Below are 23,550 nucleotides of genomic sequence, written 5' to 3'. Positions count from 1 at the left end.
AATGGCACGCTCTGGAGCACCTCAGATATAACAGGGAATGACTACAGGTGAGAGCTAATCTCATGTGCTGGTTTTCTTTGTTTCCAAGATAATCATCCTATACTACTAGAAACAATTATTTCAACAATGCAACAACTTTGGGCTGGGCTGGAAATGATATTTGTCTTCATAATGCATATTCATCAGTCTATTTCCATTAAAAAGAATCTCATTTTCATCTTCTCCTTCAGTACCAACATTTGTCTTCATCTTTGGAAAACTATAGAGCAAGTATGCCTAATTGCCATATTTATCATATTTATTTTGTGTGGTTTTTATATATGTGGTGCTCAGTAAGATTGGTGTCATTTCTTTCAAGTACACTGTCAATTATTCAGGAGTCTGGTAGTACCTTTTCCAACTACCACTTTTATTAAAAGGCATAAGCTTTTATGAGCTGTTGCTCACTTCATCAGGTGTATCTGATAAATTTGTTAGTTGGAAAAAATGCTACCAGACTCATGATTTTTTGCCACCATAGACAACATGGGTCTTCTCCTACACTCCTCCTAAACCATAATCCTTACTGTATGTATACTTCTTCAGAAGAAAATTTCATTGAATACAGTAGGATTAATATCTGAGTAATTCTGAGTCATGGGATTCATTGGACAATTAATTTTTAGAAACTTGAAACACCTTTTTTCGGGTACACTTTTTTGCTTAGAACAGCAAACAGCAATTGAAAAAAGAAAGAAAGAAAAATAACAGACAAAATAATTCTAAATTTAATTTCACTGAATAAAAATTCACCATCCACAAAACTTAGTTTTACAGGAACAAAAAAAACAAGAATAAAACAGTAACAAAGAAAGCATTTCACAGGACAAGATGTTTCATAATTAGTACGTGGCCACCAAGAACAGCCCTTCTCTTGCTGGAGCAGAAACTTGTTTTTCTTATGAACAGGCAACACAGAGAACATCCTTTTTAAAAGATCTTAAGGGGTAGGCAGATTGGAACAGTTGGTGATAGTTCCCAAGACATTTAGCACCTTCAAGGTAGCATTGAATTGTGTCCAGAAGCATACTGACTACCAGTGTGGTTGTTTCAAACTAGTAATATGATTTCATGAACAGCTATAAGGCAGGAAATATAGGAGTTAGACGTGATCTTCTCCAGAGTAGGAATTCCTGGAATATTAGTCTACTCCTAGAAATAAATTATGTTTGTGTCCAATTAATCAACCTGATCAACCTCATTCCCTTTTCTAAAGGGACAGACACCCTCCCACACATCCATCCATACATTTCTCACTTGATCCTCTGTTCAGTTAGTTTCATATCCATTTTTTTCTTATTCTTCATTCTCTTTTACTTATTCCTTCCTTTGTTGTTTTTGTCACAGGTACGTTCCTATCTTTTCTTTAAAGACAGGGATTTCAATTGCAGTTTTATGTAGCCATTCCATCTCAATCATTTGTTAACACTATTTTCTGCATAAATTTGAAGATAATATTGATATGTATCTCTTCATCCTATCTTTTTTCTCTAAAAACAGAATCCTCTCCTCCATTCTACTTGGGCCCAAGTGATGTATGAATGTCCATTAGTAGTATAGCAAACAACATCTATTAATCTCTCCTTATTAACCCCTCCTCTTATTCAGTGGTCTTATCTATTCAGATATTCACAAGTGTGCTGTCTGCAGAGATCAGGAATGGTCATTGTATGGACACATGTCAGTTATATTACAACAAAAATGTTTGTTTGAATCTTGGTGATGCAGTGAAAGCAATTTCAGGAAATTTACAGGGAAAATCCTCCAGATTCTGGATTTTCTCACTTAATACTCTGGAGAGGATCAAATCAGACTTACTATCCTCTCCATGGAATGACACTATCCTAATTCTGCAGCATAAGATTTAGCCATGAAGTGACTTCAGCAATTTTTCCACAACTCTATTTGTACCTGATTCCATAGGAAGATATTGGAGGCAAGTGGATTTCTAGTTAGATAATATAACTCAAAACTATCAATACAGTTCAAATTTGCAATCCATTTGATTCTTGTTATGTTGTAGGACTGATGTGGCCTGCCATGGATTTGATTAATGAGGAATACACAGAAAGGAAACAAGATTCTGAGAATTACAGAATGAAAGAAATGTTCAATACACAGAAAGGAAACCAAACGATCATCTCGGAATTCATCCTTATGGGTTTTGCAACTTTCCCTGAGTTACAGCCTCTTCTTTCTCTGTTCTTCCTAATGATATATCTTGCAACAATAACTGGGAACCTCCTCATTATACTGTTAGTGGTATCTGACCACCATCTTCACAAACCCATGTATTTTTTCCTGGGGAATTTGTCCTGCCTGGAAACTTGCTATAGTTCAATTATCTTGCCAAAAATGTTGGCCAACTTATTTGATGGTCGGAAGTCTATTTCTTTTATTGGATGCATGATCCAATTTTATCTGTTTGGTTCTTGTGTTTGTATAGAGACTTACCTCCTGGCAGCCATGTCCTATGACCGATATCTAGCAATCTGTAGACCTTTACACTATGCTTCCATCATGCATGGGAAAATTGGTGTCCAGATCATGATTGGAGTGTGGATTGGTTCTTTCCTAGCTAATTGCCTAACAGTGTCTCTGATGGGTCAGTTATCATTCTGTGGCCCCAATGTCATAAATCATTACTTTTGTGATTTGATTCCACTTGAAAAACTCTCATGTAGTGACACAAGCCTGATTGAACTTGTTACCTTTCCCATGAGTTTCATTTTCACTGTCATCCCATTTCTGCTAACTCTTACATCTTATATTTGCATTATTGCCACAATTCTAAAGATTTCTTCTGCTACGGGAAAGCAGAAGGCCTTTTCAACCTGTTCTTCTCATCTCATGGTGGTTTGTCTTTTTTATGGTACACTAATAGTTGTCTACTTGTTGCCAGATACACCCACTCTAAGATACCTCAATAAAGTATTTTCTGTTTTCTACACTGTCTTGACTCCTCTAATCAACCCTTTGATCTATAGTGTAAGAAATCAAGAAGTCCGCAAAGCCCTAAGGCGAGTTGGATACAAAATAATACATGTTGCAAGGATGTAAGCTAATATATTATCATAGCTCACTGAAATTAATTGTTTCCTCCTTTTATATGCCTGTTGTGCTGAACTGTGGCACATTTTCTTCATCAACAAAAATCTATTTGAGCTAAAACTGTCCAACATTATTGTGCAAGATTCTGTTGCAAGTCGCATTCTTATATTTAAAGTTTTTAATAATTTTCAATCAAAATACCATATGAAGAAGAATGCCTCTTCTAGTATCACACTCTGAAGAACTCTTTCATTAGGATAGCATACTTGGTTTCTTCCATATAAATGTTGTATAATCTACTTGTATTTTTTTTTCTAATACTGTATGGGCATCATTATCCTAATCAATCAATGTTTCATAGTGAGATTTTAAAAGTTTTGATTGTTAATCTACTTGGAGAAAATCCATGTTCAAGGTTAAATAAAGAAGTTGCAATATTTCAACTTATCAATGATAAAAATGAATAAAGGATGTAAATTCCATTTTTTTTTTCTCATCAGTTTTTGATGCAACTTTGGTCATTAATGTTGGATGGTTTGGAGCGGGGGGGGGGCGTGAATTGGGCATAGTTATGCTGCAACCCTGTGTCTTCTTACCTATCAGTTACATTCCTGTTTTGTTTTCATTTTTCCAATTAACCCATATAAAACTGTGATAGCTCACCAAACACAGCATAAAACTCATGTTTTCTGTGACCATTTTACATTTTCTGAGGTCGGTAGAAAGAGTTGTTTTGACTTTTAAAAAACTATGCATTAAAAATGCTTGCCAATTTACGCTACAATAATCAGAGATCTACTAGCAGATTCAAAACTAATTTCTATCTACCTCCACATGACACTAGATTATAATCCAATTATTGGAGAACAGCATTTTATTTAAACAATTAAACAAAGTGATACAAACTAAGGCAGATACTGTATGCTACGTTTCTGTCATTTTGTCATTTTTAAAAGTTCTATATCTAGATCAGCCATATAAATTTAACCTAAGGAGATAAGGCAGACTTTCCACTGATACATGCTTTTCTTATTCTATAGAAAAAGAAAGGAACAAAACATTCTCAATGACAAGACTCTGGAAAAATATACTTCACTAAAGATTATTTAAACTGAATACTGTTTTCTAATTCTTTCCTTGAAAACATTTTACTCAGTCCACCTTATTGCTAGTATTAATTTTAGGGGAAAAAAACAAAACAGGTTGAGATCATTATTAATAAAATCTAAAAAAATTCCAGCAGTTGACATCTAAAACCATAATATAATCCCAAAGGTTAGAGTTTTTTTGCTTCCTCCCCCCCGGCCCCAGCTCTCTCCTTGACTGGCCCTAGTATAAAAAGGTAAGATTTTACTAGTAATTACTTCATTTGTTACTAATAAAGGAAAGCAACAACAGATGAACTGTTTAGTTCACATTCCAACCATTTAATACATAATGGTAAAGAAATCATCTTCATGTATATTTTGAAGTACACATAAACCTTGCAGATCATTTGTTGCTAAGGGACTGCATGGCCAAAGAAAACTCCACAATAATTTTGCAGCGTGGGGAAGACAGAGAAAAGATACTTGTATTCCAGGGACAAAGTATGAGTGGAACACATCAGAGATGTTGCCTGGGAACATAATTATTTTTGAGGTAAATATTTATGCATCTATCGTGTCCGATTTTCATCTTATGTGTAGTACTCAGGAAAGAATATTGTATGTTTATTTCATCAGAATTTTCACTATCACTAACTTGGTAAATTATGGGGACTAGTTGATGGGAAATCAGATACAGACTACATAAATCTGATGGATTCTTTTTGGATGGGTAAGATCTATGAAAGTGAGAGAATCTATCTTCTCCTTATTGTAAATCAGTTCCAAGGTTCAGGAAGAAAGTAGTAGGTTTTAGAGAAGTCTTAGAACCTTTATAATGCTTGAGCAAAAATTTGGGTGCACAGAATACTGAACACCTACTTCAGGAGTAGGTGTTCAAACTGAAAATAACACTGTTGGGTCAATTTATCAATATTTGTGGTAATATTTGTTTTAATGCTGCAGGTTTGAGAAATATAACAAATAGTCCAAAGATCAGTGATGCCAAGGAGTCATCTTAAAGTGGATTAAGATTCAAGTTACCAAAACACCCCTTTTCATAAAATACATACTGATGGAACCTAAAAGATGGCTTAGACTATAGTTTTGTATAGACCTATATTATGTGGATATTAACTGTCATATTTAAATGAAACATTTTTGTTCAAAACTGAAGGCATTCATTATAGGTGTATCACTAGTCAGAGGTCCACTGCTTCCTACACAGACCATGTAATTTCACTGTCTTTCCTTTTAAGAAATGTCTGCTAATATGTGTGTCTTTAAAAAATGATTAAGGAACAGATTATGATTGTCTCCTTTCAGAAGATGGGTCAGGCTGGCTGGTGATGGAAACAGAATGCTAGGCTTGATAAACCTTAGCTGTATCAGGCAAGACACCCTCAAGTTTGTATTTTCACCATTGATAAGATGATGCTGATCTAAAAACCATCAACTAAGAACTGTTACACTTGAAGAGTCAGTCTTGATCATGGGCCTCTCATTTCCTAAAATCGGAAAATGCAGGGTAACTTAGAATTATAACATGAACATTCTAGACTTTTCATTAAAAAAAAAATCAGCAGCACCCTGGAATTATTATTTGAAATATAAATCCTTAGAATTTCAAATTAGCAATCTGTACTTGGGCCTAAGAAAATAGAGGACATGACAAAGCTATTAATATGGAAGAGGTAAGTACATTTTAGTTATTTTCATTGCCCTGTGTAGATGTTTATCTGGAAACAAGCAAAGCTAAATCTAGTGGGATGAGGGGGCACATACCTGATCCAACATCAGAGCAGACAATGTATTGTCGAAGGCTTTCACGGCCGGCATACAATGGCTGGTGTGGGTCTTCTGGGCTGTGTGGCCGTGGTCTTGAAGTCTTGTTTCAAGACTTCAAGACCACGGCCACACAGCCCGGAAGACCCACACCAGCCATCAGAGCAGACACTCAGAAAATGTCAAGCTTTTAGGACATAGAACTGCAAAGGAATTGTGACAGTAGGCCTAGGCAAAGATTTGATTCAAAGATTCAATATAATGAAGATCTCTTTGAGTCATTCAGATCAGATTTACAAATTGAAATGGTGACCTGACCAGATAGTTCTAAATCTCCTGGATCTCTCTAAACTGATTCAGAAATGTTGTGGTTTTTCTCCTGCTTATGAGTTTTGAAAAATGTAGTCTTGAAACTTGTATCCCACAAATGGAGAACACTGAGGGGAGTTAAGTGGTGTGATAGGCTCTCTGAGACAGACATAAGTAGCCAGCCAGTCAGTTTAAAGTTTTATTAAACTCTCTGCCCTTCTGAATGCTTTTGGGGTGGCAAGGCTATGCTTCACTTTGGCCTTCCTTCTCTTTAGCAGTTGTTTTACTATGGCCAGCCTCAACTTTCAGTTTTGTTCTCTCTTCTGCTAATCGAATGGTATACTCCTGCATTGGTCCTGCCAACACAACTGGGAGATCACCTGTGTCAGCACTCTGAACACAGGAATGAGGTTGACAAATCCAGCCTTCTATGCATTTTGGGGTCAGGTGTTACTTTTACAGTCCAAATGACTAGGACAGGTTCAAATCTCTCCCCATTACAATGAGTAAATTTGTGCAGGTGCTGATTCAATTATTCAGTGCTTTCACTTTCTCAGATGTTTTGCTACAGCCAGCCAGCCAGCCAGCCAGCAACTCTCTTGTGCTAATGGAATCTAATTTGTTCTGGGCCAGCCTCTTTCACGTTGTCCTACCAAGCTCTGTGCCATTCTATGGCAGTGCCAACCTGCTTTTAGGACTTCCGTATTATGTGGCCTGCCAGCTGCCACTCTGATGCAACCGGGTTCTGTCAGGACTGAGGGGGTTTCTTAATGGGGCAGACAACCTTGCCATCCCCTCCGAGGCTCCCCTGGAAAATCAGGGATCAGAGACAGAAAAGACATACAACTCAATAGGGACAAAAAAAAAAAGTCTGTGGCACCCCAGAAAAACATGTGAAACAGTTTAATTTTAAAATAGTTTTGGATTTTAAATGTTTTTGACAATTTCCATTTTTAAATTGGAGTCAGACGCCACATTGGCTCAGCCATGATCTTGTTACAAAACATAGAATTTGGAGGCTTTTTGTGTTGTTTTTCCTTAGCCTTGCTTCCTCAACTGTGAAAGAAGTATTGGGGAATTTTTCCAAGTTTTTACTGTGGTTAAAATCCTTGAAGCCATCTGGCTAAAACTGGCAAGGTTAATGTCTTCTAAAGGTTCAGCCATCCTTATGATTTTCATCCTGTTCTACCAAAACATTGCACGTGATTTTGAAATGTCTCAGTTAAAGCTTAGGAACAGAGATTTTTCAAACCTAATCTGTATCTTTGAATTTAATTGAACCAGACCAGGTTGCCACCAGATCTTGAATCACCACCTAAAACCTGTTTTATTAACTGTAAGGCTAAGCCACACACTAGCCTCTTTGACAATCTGAACCAAAAGCTATTTTAAAATGGCCAGTTCATTTTTGGAGTGGTTTTTTTTTTAATTGAAAACACATATAAATACATCCTTGTTTTTCCAAACATTAGTTTTCATTGTATTTTAATTTTAGTATCGAAATGGAGTCTCTGGGAGGCGCTATCTCTAAAATTATTTCTTGGAGATTTGCAATCAGCAATGGCTGACAGCAGGGATATAGGAATAATTCAGATATGATCTGTATTAGTGTCTGAAGGTATCTATGTATTGTTCTGTTTGACTCAAATCTTTTGTAATATTTCCAACAGCAAGAAATCCCACTTTAACTGCATCTATTTTTCTCTAATATATGGAACTTTCATTAAACTTTGCTAAACGTGTTATTTTTAAATGCAACTATATTTTTTTAGAAGTGCCCAAATATAGTTTAAAAAATGCAACCCTCCTAAATATGTATACATTTCTGGATTTGTTTTTTCTTGGGATACATGTCTTGGCTAAAGAATGATAGATGCAATTGTTCATTTTGACATGGGAGTTTCTGCTTGGGCAGGTCAGTTGATTCCCATTTAAATTCATACTTCCCCCCACCCCACATTCCTAGAGGAAAGCAGTGAACATGATCAGACGATTGTTTGTTACCTTTAATATCATAGAACATTAATATGTGACATTCTTTACTATGATGTGGTGGGTATGTTAAGAATCACAATATCTGTTCTTTCTGAGTGTCTAGGTATGCCAACCAGCAGTTCACTACGTGTATGTCAACATTTGCCTCAATCATCAGAGAGAAGAAAAGAAGGGAAAATGGGGCTACTAAAGTTCTTCAAATTGTTTTTCAGAATCATCTTGATAATTATTAGTAAGAAAGAATGGAAATAAATCAGTCAAGTGTTACAACATTCATTCTTTTGGGATTCAGCAATCTTCCTCAGATGAGAATATTCCTCTTTATATGTTTTTTTATTATATATACTGTGTCCATTGTGGGGAACCTACTTATTGTTTTACTCGTTGTAGCTGACCAGCATCTTCATACCCCCATGTATTTCTTCCTCATTAACTTGTCTTGTTTGGAGACCTGTTACATTTCAAACATCCTGCCCAGGATGCTGGCTAGTTTTGTAACTGGGGATCAATCTATATCTGTTTATGGATGTATGACACAATACTACTTCTTTGGTTTCTTAGCATCTACTGAATGTTATCTTCTGGCAATGATGTCTTATGATCGATATTTAGCAATATGCAAACCATTGCATTATACCACTCTCATGAATGGTAAACTCTGTCTCCAATTAGCCCTCACATCTTGGATGAGTGGTTTGTTGACCAACACCATCATAACTGTTTTTCTGGTACAGTTAACTTTTTGTGGACCCAGTGAAATTGACCATTTCTTTTGTGATGTGTCTCCAGTGGCTAATCTTTCCTGCAGCAATACAGACAGGGTAAACCTTGCTACATTTATTCTAGGATTCATGGCTATAGGGCCCCCATTTCTCCTAACGATAGCCTCCTACATCTATATTCTTTACACTGTATTGCAAATGAAATCTAAAACAGCACAGCAGAAGGCTTTCTCGACCTGTTCTTCTCATCTCATTGTAGTTTCATTTTTCTATGTTTCATTATTCCTTGTCTATGTTGTCCCTGAAACAGAAAGACTGAAGGAGCTACATAAAATCTTTTCTCTGTTCTACACTGTCCTGACTCCAATGCTCAACCCCATCATCTACAGTTTGAGAAACAGAGAAGTGAAGGAAGCCCTCTTTAAAACTGTTAGAAAGTACAGCAGTAGAGTTTTATAGTATCAAAATATCTCAATGGCTGTGGTGAACTACAGTTTAAGATGGGGCATAGCAGTTTTGTTGCTATGGGGGCTAATGTGCCCAAGGAATCCTTCCTTGATGTATCCCAGATCCTTTACCTTATTTTACCTTCAATATTATTTTAGTATTTAAAATAATGTGTCCACCTCTGGCATCAGCTTTATTTCAAAACAGTCTCTGGCCCTGCATAGTCCTAATGTAAAGTTCATACTTTGGTTTAAAAGTGTTCATTCCCACCCATCCTTACAAAAGAGTCACAATATGGAGCATCTTGGGAGAACTAAAATGTATGTAGGCACTGTTATTGATGTTGCCATGTTATTATTGTGTATATTGTTTATATTATTATTGTTACTATTGTGATAAAGATTTATTATTTTATGGATTATTTTTATTCTATACCTCCTTTGTAAGGGGTTTAGATTTTTTTTTTTTTTAGTGTAAATAAGACACTTGTAAATAAAGAAAGAAAATGGAAGGGAACATTTTGGTAACTGGTAAATTGGTTGGCTGTATCTGTTCCTGGTCACCCTGGCAGCCATTTTATGAATCACCATGTTCCTCCATGGTAATAATTTCATGAAGCATTTAAAACATTCTCACAGAATTACAAATAGGCTTGCTAGTTCAAATGTGTGTATATCCCTACTGTACAATTTTCATATCTGAAAAAGCATGTGGTGTTTTGCGTCAAGAAGCCCATTTTAACTGTAACTTTATTAGTCATGCATTTGAAATGGGCGGCCATGTGAATTTAATAAATAAATAAATACAATAATAAGCTTTTTATTTCTTATTTTATTTATTTACGATTCAAGACCAAGCCACAAAATTTAAAATACAACACACCATTCATACTTAGGTATATAATAATGCATATGTATATAAGAGGAAGGCACTCTATAAAATTAGCAATTCACTGGAGGTACCAAATGGTTTCTATAAACTAAGGCTATAGATAAAAAAAATTGCTACTGCCTTTGAAACACCTGGGTATTGCTCATTTAGTAAGAATACTTCAACCTCCTCTTCATGAGTGGAGTCTATCAGGCTCAAGAAGGGTGTATTAGTTCTGATTGCCAATGAGAGTACAGTGGGCACTTTAGAAGGATGTGTGAAGCAGACTCAAGCTCTCTCTTTCAACAAATACATACTCAATCTTCATATGGAAGTTTGGCATATCAACCAGCTGTCATCCTAGTAGGAAGAGCATCTATACAGGCTAGGGAGAAGACCCTTCTATGTGGGGCAAACAGAATCGTATAGATGTAATTGGGGAGTGTCTAAGGGGAGAGAGCAATTCCTCTGTAAGGAAGATGGGAAAGTTTGGCTCTGACTACCTGAATGCCTAAATCCCCTACTTTCTGCTTAAGTTCTACCGAGGCTTTTCTAGGTCCAAAGCAAGTAGGGCTGATATTGACAGTCCACATTATCTCAGATCTTGGTCTATTTATTTTTTGTGTGTTTGTTTGATTGATTTTTTGTTTTCAGAATTGACTGATGTATATCATATGGAATGAGCTGTACCAATGAGGTTCCCCAAATGATTTGTTTTCCCCAGACTCTTTGCTGACATAATCTTGCTCGGGTCTCAAATGAGATGCAGCCTAGCTCTAATCTGGTGATCATAGTAGGGGTCTTAAGGAACTCTCGGGGTACTGTGCTAAAGAATGACTTGAAATAAGCTACCAAAAAACAAAATTTTGGTCTTTTCCAGAAGACACTCTGATAATCCATCAAGCAGGTAAAATCATTTAAATACCTAGGTAGTTGCTTTCAATCTTTTACATGCTGAGGTCATCAAATAAGAGAGTTAGCTATAAAAGCTCAAAAAGTATGTCTAGCAATCAACAAATTTTCTAGTTGGTGAGAGAACAACTTTGTCCATGCAGAAATTAAAGCATTCAAGGCCAAAGTCCTTGGCATGATGCTGTACTGATCTCAGATATGTATTTACCAAAACTTCTCAACCTTTGAACAAATACAAATAAAATACTTAAATTCAATAGGACATATTCCTTACTTTGCTTCAATAATAATTCAATAAAAGATTTTATTGCCAGTTTGATGTAGTGGTTAAGATGCTGGCCGAGAATCACTCATAGGAGACTCTGAGTTCTAATCCTGCCTCAGGCATGAAAGCCAGCTGGGTGACTTTGGGTCAGTCACTCTCCACCCAACCCACCTCACAGGGTGGTTGTTGTGGGGAAAAAAGGAGGAGGAAGGAGTATTATGTATATTCACCACTTTGAGTTATTTATAAAACATAATAAAGGCAGGATAAAAATCTAATAAATAAATAGATAGATAATAACAATAACCTGAGCATATCAATTGTTTTTTCCTCTAATTTTATGTAAATATATAGTAAAATACCCAAAATTCTAATTGGACCTTACAGGATCATTTTCTACTTAGAAATAAGTTGTATTCATACAAAATAAATACCTAGTACATTTGATGAGGGACTGGTGTTTGTCATTGCTCCTAATTTCACAAAGCTGACATTTTGTTTTTATCCTTACTTACTAATTACTGTACAAGAGTGGGAAACTTACAGTTTTTCTTTCTTTCAGAAAAAGAGAATTTCTATGCAGTTCTCATGAGTGGCATACGGTGTTCATGCACTGATGGAGTTACAAAATGGTCAAGGGAAGTGTATGGATGTCCTGTCTTTCATTGTACATTCCACTCTCTAGTGGTCTGCAACTTCCTTGGCTCCCTACGATTTAGTTATATCTTGTATGTATAATACCTCAGTGTAAGTGAAGTCTGTGATCTTCTTCTGATAACTCTGTTCTAAAAGAAGAGCCTAACCATTGTGTCCCCAAGATGGTGATCCTCGTCTGAATAAATCAGAAGCTCACAATGTTGCCTTAATGAATGTACCACATAATCAATAATGATTTGTGAAGACATAAACTGCAATTCGTGACAGCATGTCCTCCCTGAAAAGTTCTATTTGGTCAGTCAGGTTGAAGACCTTCTATTTGGTCATAGGTTATTGGGGCTATTTGGGAGCAAAGGATGAAATTTTTCTATCTCAGATAACTAGTAAATTGGTGCACCATTTGGGTTTTGTTTCAGTGTATGTGTTTGTGTGTTTTAAGAACAGGGAAAAGCACAGGGAAAGGGATGTTCTTTGGACTTTCAGGCCTAGGAACAGATGGAGAGAATGGTTAGAACCTATACAGATATTTCACATATTCCTGAAACAATCTTGCCTTGCAAAACATCTTATATTACTGGACAATTCCACTGTTGATTTTCATGACTTGCAGTCCTAAATGGTGGGATACTATCTGATCAAAGAATTTGTATCAAATTTACCCCATTTTTTTCCCAGGATAGTATATATGGTAAATACCATCAATACAACAAATACAAAAACAACCATAATGAAATATGGCACAGTCTAACAGCATAAAATAATACACCAGTTATAGAGAGGGTAAAATTATGAAACACAAACTTACACATTGAAAGAACAAATATTATACAAGAGCTAAATTTGAAATTTTGATCCGCTAATACACTGAAAGGAAACACGTGACTCTTAATGACTTCTAGGAGGAACTGTCAGTTTACTGCAAACTCATTTTAGAATTTTGCAAACAACTTTGCTTTTCAAAATGTAGATGAGAGCTGAAGCAGTCAGGAAGATACAAAAAAATGGTGAAGATTTTTTTGAAGTGGCTTAGAGCAGGAGTATGTGACACCATATAGACAATTATTTTTATTTTTTAATTTATTTTTTGTGCCATCAGGTCAGTCTTATCTCCTGGCGACTACATGAATAAATCCATGAACTTTTCTTGGTAACCATTTTCAGAAGTGGCTTGCCATTGCCTTCTTTCTAGGGCATAGAGAGAGTGACTGGCACACTAGAACTCATTGTTTCCTGCTTTCTAGCCTGCGGCCTTTAACCATTACACCAGACTGGTTCTCTGAAAGTGAATAATGTGCCATAAAAGAAAGACACAGAAATAGATAAAACGAGCAGGTTGAAAATGTTTTTCACCTGCCAGTAGTGGACTGGATTTTTATAATTCTGGCAATGATGATGCAAACATAAGAGATGCTGGGAGTCAGGCAGCCTTTAAATTTAATAAGTTGTTATTTCTCAAAAACAGCATTTTGCTGGAGATGTAATAAGGACAATCCCTCTTTAAAACATATGTTCTTACAATGTCCTATACTTACTAAGCTTTGGGAGAAAGTAGTGGACTATATAAATATGATGGTGCAACAAAAGCTAAAATTTTCAGAGGATAATATTCTTTTGAACTATATACCTAGTACATGGAATTTGACAACCAGACAATGTGAATAGATTCTCCATGCCCTTATTATAGCCAAAAGACTGATATTGCTGCATTTGAAAGAAAAATGTATGGCCCCCTTCACTCAATGGATTGAAGACGTGATTACACTTGCCACCTATGAGCGGATTGCCTATAGATGTAGACTTTGTATGGACAAGTATAATGAAAGATGGGACTCATTTATACAAAATACATTGGGTTAAAAAACAACAGGATAGTCATATAATTCTATTAGAAATATATATGTACTTGAATAATATTTGTGTTCCCCTTCATGGATCACTGCCTTGTCGTGGCGAAGGGGCTTGCGTAACTCAGTGAAGCCATGAGCTATACCGTGCAGGGCCACCCAAGACGGACAGGTCATGACAGAGAGTTCTGACAAAATGTGGTCCACTGGAGAAGGAAATGGCAACCCACTCCAGTATCCTTGCCAAGAAAACCCCATGGACAATGTTAAAAGGCTAAAAGATATGACGCCGGAAGATGAGCCCCTCAGGTCGGAAGGTGTCCAATATGCTACTGGGGAAGAGCGGAGGGCAATTCCAAGTAGCTCCAGAAAGAGTGAAGCGGCTGGGCCAAAGCCGAAAGGACGTTCAGCTGTGGATGTATCTGGAAGCGAAAAGAAGGTCTGATGCTGTAAAGAACAATATTGTATAGGTACCTGGAATGTAAGATCTATGAACCAAGGCAAGCTGGATGTGGTCAAACATGAGATGACAAGATTGAACATCGACATCTTGGGAATCAGCGAACTGAAATGGACGGGAATGGGTGAATTTAATTCGGGTGACCATTATATCTACTACTGTGGGCAAGAAACCCTTAGAAGAAATGGAGTTGCACTCATAGTCAATAAGAGAGTGGGAAAGGCAGTAATGGGGTACAACCTCAAAAACGACAGAATGATCTCAGTGCGTATCCAAGGCAAACCATTCAATATCACAGTCATCCAAGTCTATGCCCCAACCACTGATGCTGAAGAAGCTGAAGTTGACCGCTTCTATGAAGACCTACAACACCTTCTAGAACTAGCACCAAAAAAAGATGTCCTTTTCATCATAGGGGATTGGAATGCTAAAGTAGGAAGTCAAGGAGTAATCGGAATAACAGGCAAGTTTGGCCTTGGAGTACAAAATGAAGCAGGGCAAAGGCTAATAGAGTTCTGTCAAGAGAACAAGCTAGTCATAGCAAACACTCTTTTCCAACAACACAAGAGACGACTCTACACATGGACATCACCAGATGGTCAATACCGAAACCAGATTGATTATATACTTTGCAGCCAAAGATGGAGAAGCTCTATACAGACAGCAAAAACAAGACCAGGAGCTGACTGTGGCTCAGATCATGAGCTTCTTACTGCAAAATTTAGGCTTAAATTGAAGAATGTAGGGAAAACCACTAGACCACTCAGGTATGACTTAGATCATATTCCTTGTGAGTACACAGTGAAGGTGATGAATAGATTTAGAGGATTAGATTTGGTAGACAGAGTGCCTGAAGAACTATGGACGGAGGTCCGTAACATTGTACAGGAGGCAGCAACTAAAACCATCCCAAAGAAAAAGAAATGCAAGAAAGCAAAATGGCTGTCTGATGAGGCTTTACAAATAGCTGTGGAAAGAAGGAATGCGAAAAGCAAGGGTGAAAGGGAAAGATATAAGCAACTGAATGCAGATTTCCAGAGAATAGCAAGGAGAGATAAGAAGGCCTTCTTAAATGAACAATGCAAAGAAATTGAGGAAAACAATAGAATGGGGAAGACTAGAGATCTCTACAAAAAAATTGGAGATATGAAAGGAACGTTTAGTGCAAAGATGGGCATGATAAAGGACAAAAAAGGCAGGGACCTAACAGAAGCAGAAGAGATTAAGAAGTGGTGGCAAGAATACACAGAACTATACAAGAAAGATCTTAATGTCCCTGATGTCCACGCTGGTGTGATCACTGACCTTGAGCCAGACATCCTAGAGAGTGAAGTCAAGTGGGCCTTAGGAAGCATTGCTAACAACAAAGCTAGTGGAGATGACAGTATTCCAGCTGAGTTATTTAAAATACTAAAAGATGATGGTGTTAAAGTGCTGCACTCAATATGCCAGCAAGTTTGGAAAACGCAAGAGTGACCACGGGATTGGAAAAGGTCAGTTTATGTTCCAATTCCAAAGAAGCGCAACGCCAAAGAATGCTCAAACTATCGCACAGTTGCACTCATTTCACATGCTAGCAAGGTTATGCTCAAAATCCTACAAGCTAGGCTTCAGCAATACATGAACCGAGAACTACCGGATGTACAAGCTGGGTTTCGAAGAGGCAGAGGAACTAGAGATCAAATCGCCAACATTCGCTGGATCATGGAGAAAGCACGAGAGTTCCAGAAAAATATCTACTTCTGCTTCATTGACTATGCAAAAGCCTTTGATTGTGTGGATCACAACAAACTGTGGCAAATTCTTAAAGAGATGGGAGTACCAGACCACCTTACCTGTCTCCTGAGAAATCTGTATGCGGGCCAAGAAGCAACAGTTAGAACCGGTCATGGAACAACCGATTGGTTCAAAATAGGGAAAGGTGTACGACAAGGCTGTATACTGTCACCCTGCTTATTTAACCTATATGCAGAGTACATCATGAGAAATGCCAGGCTGGAAGAATCACAAGCCGGAATCAAGATTGCAGGGAGAATCATCAACAACCTCAGATATGCGGACGATACCACCCTAATGGCAGAAAGTGAAGAAGAACTAAAGAGCCTCTTGATGAGGGTGAAAGAGGAGAGTGCAAAAGCTGGCTTGAAACTCAACATTAAAAAAACTAAGATCATGGCATCTGGACCCATCAATTCCTGGCAAATAGAAGGGGTAGAAATGGAAGCAGTAACAGACTTCATTTATTTGGGCTCCAAGATCACCGCAGACGGAGACTGCAGCCATGAAATTAAAAGACGCTTGCTCCTTGGGAGGAAAGCTATGGCAAGCCTAGATAGCATATTAAAAAGCAGAGACGTCACCTTGCCGACAAAGATCCGCATAGTCAAAGCTATGGTTTTTCCAGTAGTAATGTATGGCTGTGAGAGCTGGACCATAAAAAAGGCCGAGCGCCGAAGAATTGATGCCTTTGAACTGTGGTGCTGGAGAAGACTCTTGAGAGTCCCCTGGACTGCTAGGAGGTCAAACCAGTCAATCTTAAAGGAAATCAACCCTGATTGCTCATTGGAAGGATCGATAATGAAGCTCAAGCTCAGATATTTTGGTCACCTAATGCGAAGAGAGATCTCTTTGGAGAAGACCCTGATGCTGGGAAAGATTGAAGGCAAAAGGAGAAGAGGACGGCAGAGGATGAGATGGTTAGATAGCATCACTGAAGCAATGAGCATGAAACTGAGCAAACTCAGGGAGGCAGTGAAGGACAGGAAGGCCTGGCGCAATATGGTTCATGGGGTCATGAAGAGTCGGACACGACTTAACGACTAAACAACAACAACAATATTTGTGTTAGATAAGCACATATAGTGTCAGAGTCTGCACACTCAATCCCAAAGTTCAGTAAATCCGCTGGAGACAAAAGGTTCCATCAGAGATTTCTTTATTTAGGAGAAGCACACAGCATCATAGTTTGTTGAGTCTGACTCAACATAGCAAAGCCTTGTCTTTTTAAGCCCAACTTCCCCCCCTTCTAGGTTTCTATTCCCGCTTGCAGCTCTTCGTGCCTTGCTCCAGTTCTCACACCTCCTGGCCTTGGATGTCTGGCTCAAGATAGAGATAACGGCACCTGGCCTCCTCTTTCCCCCTCTTTATGGCAGGTCAAGCAAACGGTTAGAATAACATTCCCAGCATTTCACTATTGATCTATGGTTAGCAATAAAAGCAAAAGTATGATTAGTAATCAAAGCACATTAAAACAATTGAAGAATCTGGTTTGCATAGATCCTGACATATAGAATTGTAATTGTGTACTATTAAAATGATATATTTACTTTGTTGTTATATTCACGTTTATGTTAAAGCATGTTTATTTTTTTAATTAATAAAAAAATAATAAAAATAATAAACTGTCGTTATCGTTAGTGAAATCAGTAGAAATGGAGCAATAGAAAATATGGTGGGTAAGCAGGCTTTACAAAAATTACAAGTCAATTTTTCCAGTGGAGTTCATTCATAAAACAATGGTCTATCACACTGGATCCACCAAAGGAGAACTGGGCTATTAGAAACACCATGATGCTATAAGCCATCAAACCATTTGTCCATGCCCTAATCATAAGCCTGAAACAAGTTTCCTAATAGAAGCATAGAACAAAGATCTATGTCAAGTCATATGCCATTGCTACAAGGAAAAATCTTTCTATATCTGCACAATAACCAAAGAATTAATATTGGGCAAGGCATCCACTCACAGTAATGGTTCTGTCTACTGTTAACAAATTACTCAACATTTTTGGCAAGAGGCCAGGAGTTGAGTTAGGTTTTTCTGGTACAGCTTTTAAAATGTAAATTCCTTTCATGTAAATTCTTTTTTAGAGCATAGCATTGCTTGTATGCACCTTTCAATATTTTTTTTTCCTTCAGACTTTTGTGTCTATGTGATTGAGTGGAATAAAGGTAAGAATGAAGAATGTTGTAGAAGGTAGCAAAAATATCCAATATCTGAGATGAAAACATCCCTGCAGCAAGTTGTGCTACATTCATGAATGTTCCAAGATCCAAAAGTACTACTTTAAGAAATACTATCTGAAAAACTGGGCTCCAGGCGACTGAACCTTCTGACAAGATATGCTTTGATGTTGGTTAATTGCTGTTAATTTCCTGATATATAGATATAGATATAATATCAGATATAATTTTTTATTCCAAGGAAATATATGTACAATATCTGTTCACAACCATGTAACATAATGTTTCCGTGGATTGGTTCAAACAAATAATTGGCTTAAAAGTGAATAAACACAAAATATTGGATAATGATAGTGAACCAGTTTCTTGGATTCTACAGAACATTCAGAGCAACTCACAACATGGAAAAACATTGAAAACAGCACATATAAAGGTTACATAAGAGACAGCAGAGAATTTTCTGCATCATGATAGCCAAGAGAGATGATTTTTCAAATCCACTGCCAATAACAGATGTAGAAAATGACAATGGTTTTGTATCTCAACTCTCCCACACCCCACACTGCATTTTATTTCTTTTCTTTTTTCTTTTGTAAATCTATTTCTAAGTGAAGTTGATCTTAGAATTAGTTAGAACATAAACGTGGACAGCACATGAGGAAAGGAGAGTCTAGACTTCATCTTAAAATGCCTAGGACCTTCAACTGGAGATGTCATCATTCTGTCTGGTACATTGAACATGTTGTGATTTATTTATTTATTTATTTATATTTATGATATATAAATAGAAAAAGGAACGCATAATTGCAGCTCATATGAAATCAAGAAAATGTGGGAGGACCGAGAGAGTGTTCTCTTGCCACATGCTTTGTATCTCATAAATTAATATATAAAAATTGGTATACTTAGAAAGTTGGCAAGTAAATCTTTCACATAATTTTAGAAAAAAAAGGTAATTTTCTTTGGACTTGAAGGATATTCAGTAGGAAATGGAAAGAATTTCCAGAAATGCAGGAACAGCACATCTACGATTTCTGTAAAGTTAGGTCAACCCTGCAGAGTTGAATACTACCCATAGAAAAGTCTGCCTAAAATGCTTAGAAATAAGTCTCATGAGCTTCCTGGTGTGAACTGCTACGTTGTGAGGTGTGACAATTATTAGACCAAACTGTCACTGCAATAGGAACTGACAGTATAAGCAAATCTTCCTAGGGAAGATAACTAACTCAGAAGAGCAAGCCATGTAACCAAGAGTAACAATCAGAAATAAGAGACACAGAAGGTATACTCAGCACTGAAACTCAGAAATAGCTTTGAGGCCCTGATATAGGAAACAGGTTCTGAGTGTTCAGAAAAAGAAAAGGAGACCCTGTTGAATATCAGATGGGGTTGGAGCCCTGAAGAATAGAGGGTATGCAAGTGAACTCTCAAAGAAAGCAAGGAGAAAACTTGTGGTAATATGTGTGAAAGGCTATGGGGAGACTTGGAAAGAACAGAAATCAGCAGGTGAGTGAGTTGACAACTTAATAAAAATGGCAAGTGAGGCCAGGTGGGGAGAAATCTGGGAAAGTGAATCTCAAATTATTAAAAAAGATTCTGCCTTAATTCATTCACTATAAATGATACACGGAAATTGCAATAACAGTATGTGTTTACTCCAGACTAGTATCAAAGAATGAGTCCATAGAGCAGTGGCTATAAGCACTGTACTAGGAGTGGGGTGACCAGGTATTCTAGTCTACCCTTCAACAATTTGGTGACTGTGGTCCAATCATTGTCTTGCAGCCCTCAGAAGAAGGTCCTGGCAAACCATTTCCAACATGTTACTAAGAAAACTGCATGGACCTATCCTTCTAGTCAAAAGAAGTCCAGATTAACTTGAAAGATCATAATCAGAAGAATTAAAGATAAAAATAATTAAATTATTTGTAGCTACTGCTTCCTTCCTTACCAATACAAAATTATAAATTAAGAGCTTGTTTGTACAAGAATTGTTTATTGCAATATTAGAAGTAATCATTTAAAAAAAAAAGTACAGGAAGGCTATCCAACATAACAGATACATTTCTAAAACTTGATAAACAAGAAGACTGAAATAATCAAGAACCTAACTTTTTGAAGTATTTTCTTCTAAAAACCTCTTAGGTGACTCATATTATGAACACACATTGGAAACAACATTATAAAGAGAAAGATGACAGCCAAAAAATATTATGAAATCGATAGAAGATTAAAGATTCAAGATAATGAAGATTAAAACTGTCAGAAATGGGGCATGTCTGATGCCATTTGGAAAGAAAACATATACATATTGAGGGGAGGTTTTCAAGAAATGGATAAAGAAAGCTTTAGAAAGACCTAGGAAATCTTAATGGCATCAGTTTTTGGAACCGAGCTATGCCACCCACATGGAAGTCTACAGCCCAATTTAGACATTCCACAATATACATCCCTTTTGTATCTCTGAAATACAAAACTGACGATTTTTAAAATTTATAGCAAAATTGAAAAGAAAAATCAGCGGGTTAAGCAACATTGCCCCTAGATCTACAAAATAATCATGAGTAATATACAAAATGGACAATATAAGTCCTTCCCTCCCCTTTCATCATAAGAAACAAACAAACAAAAAAGGAGATGAGTAGCTCTGCCTGTCTCTGATAGCCGTCTTGGGTTTAGCAACCATATTCAAAATGCTTACTACTAAAGGATAAGGAACGTCTTCAAACAACCCCTTCCAAAAAAATGTGTCAATTTGCCATGAACGCGTCTTAAGGCTTGATGAACTTCTTTATTTCTTAAAGTATAGATGAGCGGATTGGCTAGAGGGGTCAGGATTGTATAAAAGACGGAGAAGATTTTATTAAGCTGTCTCAGAGTGGGGGTATCTGGTAACATATAGACAATTATAATTGTTCCATAAAAGAGACAAACAACCATGAGATGAGAGGAACAGGTTGAAAAGGCTTTTTGCCTTCCAATAGTGGATTGGATTCTTATGATGCTGGTAATGATGCAAACGTAAGAACTAATGGTCAGAAAAAACGGAGCAAGGGTATAAATGAAGGTTAAGAGAAAAACAATGATTTTAAGCAGGCTGGGATCACTGCAAGACAATTTTTCAAGTGGACTTAAGTCACAAAAGTAATGGTCTATCACATTTGGTCCACAAAAGGAAAACTGAGCTATGAGAAACACAACAATGCTATTAGCCATCAGACCATTTAGCCATGCCCCAGCTATAAGCTGGAAACAAAGTTTCCTATTCATAACAGATGCATAGAATAAAGGTCTACATATTGCCAAGTAACGGTCATAAGACATTGCTGCAAGGAGAAATGTTTCTATAGCTACACAACAGCCAAAGAAATAATATTGGGAGAGGCATCCACTCACAGTAATAGTTCTGTCTCCAGTTAACAAATTGCTCAACATTTTTGGCAAAATAGTTGAGGAATAGAAGGTCTCAAGGCAAGACAAATTCCCCAGGAAAAAGTACATGGGAGTGTGAAGATGTTGGTCATCTGCAACTAATACAATGATCAGGAGGTTCCCAGTTATTGTCACAAGATAAATCACCAAGAAGAGTAAGAAAAGAAAAGGCCACAACTCAGTATGATTCCCCAAACCCAAAAGGATGAATTGGGTGATGCCTGTCTCATTTCCTTTTTCTCTATTCAACATTTTTTCAAGTCAGTAAATACCATGCATTTTAGTTAGAAATATAAACGTTAGAATATAATCAGGAAATAATGTATCTGAGTGCTCCAATGGATAAATTACAATCATGAATCCCAACTTTCATTTAAAATGTAGCTTGAGGTCCACAGAGAATTGAAGATCTCAATGAGAATGAATCACAAAGACTCCACATTTCTCCATTTTTGGCTAATAATGAAATTGTTGCAATGATGGCATAACAAGGTGGCTCCTTCTCCTCCAAGTTTTCTTCAATCTCTGCATGATGACATTTGAAGCTCAGCCTCAAAAAAAAAAAAGAGAATTACAAGAAATATTCTGTCAGTTAGCCTCTTATAACATTTGGAACATCAAGAACTACCCAAAATAAAACAAAAAACAAAGATAGGAGTTCAGTCTTTTGTAGTTTTCAGGGACAATGGCAATGCTAGAAAGGATAGTACTTTCTAGCTGTTTCTCTGTGATTCTCCTCCATTATAGAGAATTACAGAGATGACCTTGAAGAAGGCATTCAAAAGTCATTACCTAAACACTAGGTTAGCCCTGGAAGGAAGGAGGGAGTAGAAAATAATTCAAGATTTACCTCTTAGTATGGAGGGAGGGAGGGAGGGAGAGAGAGGAGACAGAATGAGAATATCTCTGCCAGGCTTTCAAAATTCTGTTAATATACCCTATAATAATAGAGCTCCAGTAGTCCTTGCGGGGTCTGTTTCCAATATGTCCAACCTCATAGGGCTAACATCAGAGAAGCCTGACAGAGATTCTCTCTCCCCCTTTATTAAATATTATTATATACAAAAGTTGGAATCATTACATCTAATAACTATAGAAACTATCCTTTGTGAATATGCCTGGCCCCAGTTCAAGAATGACTTTATTAGAACATCATTTCTGTTCATCAGCAAAAGTAATCAGTGCCATTTTGGGAATGATGAATGGAGTCTCTTAGTGAATTCAGTGCAAGGTGAAGAAATACTTGACTGAACCCTCATCAGTTTCCTTGAGCAATTAGCAATTCCCCAGGTAGCCATGAGAAAGCAAGATAATTGTCAATAATAACTTTTAAAAAAAAGTTTTATTGAAAGGCAGTGCCTCAGAAAACATGAATAAGTAAATGATCTGGCACACTCACCTAAAATAAGATTACAGATTAGATTTTTGTTGTAGCTCCTCATCTAAAGTTTTAGACTAAGAAAGCCAAGCACTTCAAGTGGCTATCCCAGGAACCACACACTGATTAAGAGCATACATCATAGTAAACAAAAACTTTACAAACTGTATTATCACTTAGTGAGATATGTGAGATTATTTGTCTTAATGTTTCAATTTCAAGAAAGTTATTCTAGTGTGTGAGGCTAGGTCTTACCTGCCACAAGTGATTGTCAGATTTATAGATGTGCCAGCACTCACAAGCACTTGGTACATGTGGAAACATTCTCTGCTGTCA

General features: G+C 37.0%; 2 protein-coding genes and 1 pseudogene across 2 annotated transcripts; 2 read left to right on the top strand and 1 right to left on the bottom strand.

Annotated features, from left to right (window-relative positions):
* The first annotated feature begins 2,145 nt into the window (after positions 1–2,145).
* Positions 2,146–3,117, top strand: LOC103054047 (olfactory receptor 6B1-like; annotated as a pseudogene).
* Positions 3,118–8,506: 5,389 nt separating this feature from the next.
* LOC103053815 (olfactory receptor 10A7-like) lies at positions 8,507–9,445 on the top strand. The gene has a single exon (XM_007443212.1). It carries the CDS (start codon positions 8,507–8,509, stop codon positions 9,443–9,445), a length of 939 nt encoding a protein of 312 aa, XP_007443274.1.
* Positions 9,446–21,107: 11,662 nt separating this feature from the next.
* On the bottom strand, positions 21,108–22,088 carry LOC112543157 (olfactory receptor 11A1-like). Its single transcript, XM_025177361.1, has one exon. It carries the CDS (start codon positions 22,086–22,088, stop codon positions 21,108–21,110), a length of 981 nt encoding a protein of 326 aa, XP_025033129.1.
* Positions 22,089–23,550: the final 1,462 nt, after the last annotated feature.

This window comes from Python bivittatus, unplaced genomic scaffold (genome assembly GCF_059951505.1).
Source record: "Python bivittatus isolate LINGU-HERP-01145 unplaced genomic scaffold, Pbiv_v1 ctg000410_np1212, whole genome shotgun sequence".
NCBI lineage: Eukaryota > Metazoa > Chordata > Lepidosauria > Squamata > Pythonidae > Python > Python bivittatus.
Note: the sequence above shows the minus strand (reverse complement) of the source record. Positions and strands in the feature narration are given on the sequence as shown.

Excerpts from the sequence above, each read along its gene's own strand:
- LOC103053815 (XM_007443212.1), top strand. The coding sequence starts at position 8,507 with ATGGAAATAAATCAGTCAAGTGTTACAACATTCATTCTTTTGGGATTC.
- LOC112543157 (XM_025177361.1), bottom strand. The coding sequence starts at position 22,088 with ATGTTGAATAGAGAAAAAGGAAATGAGACAGGCATCACCCAATTCATC.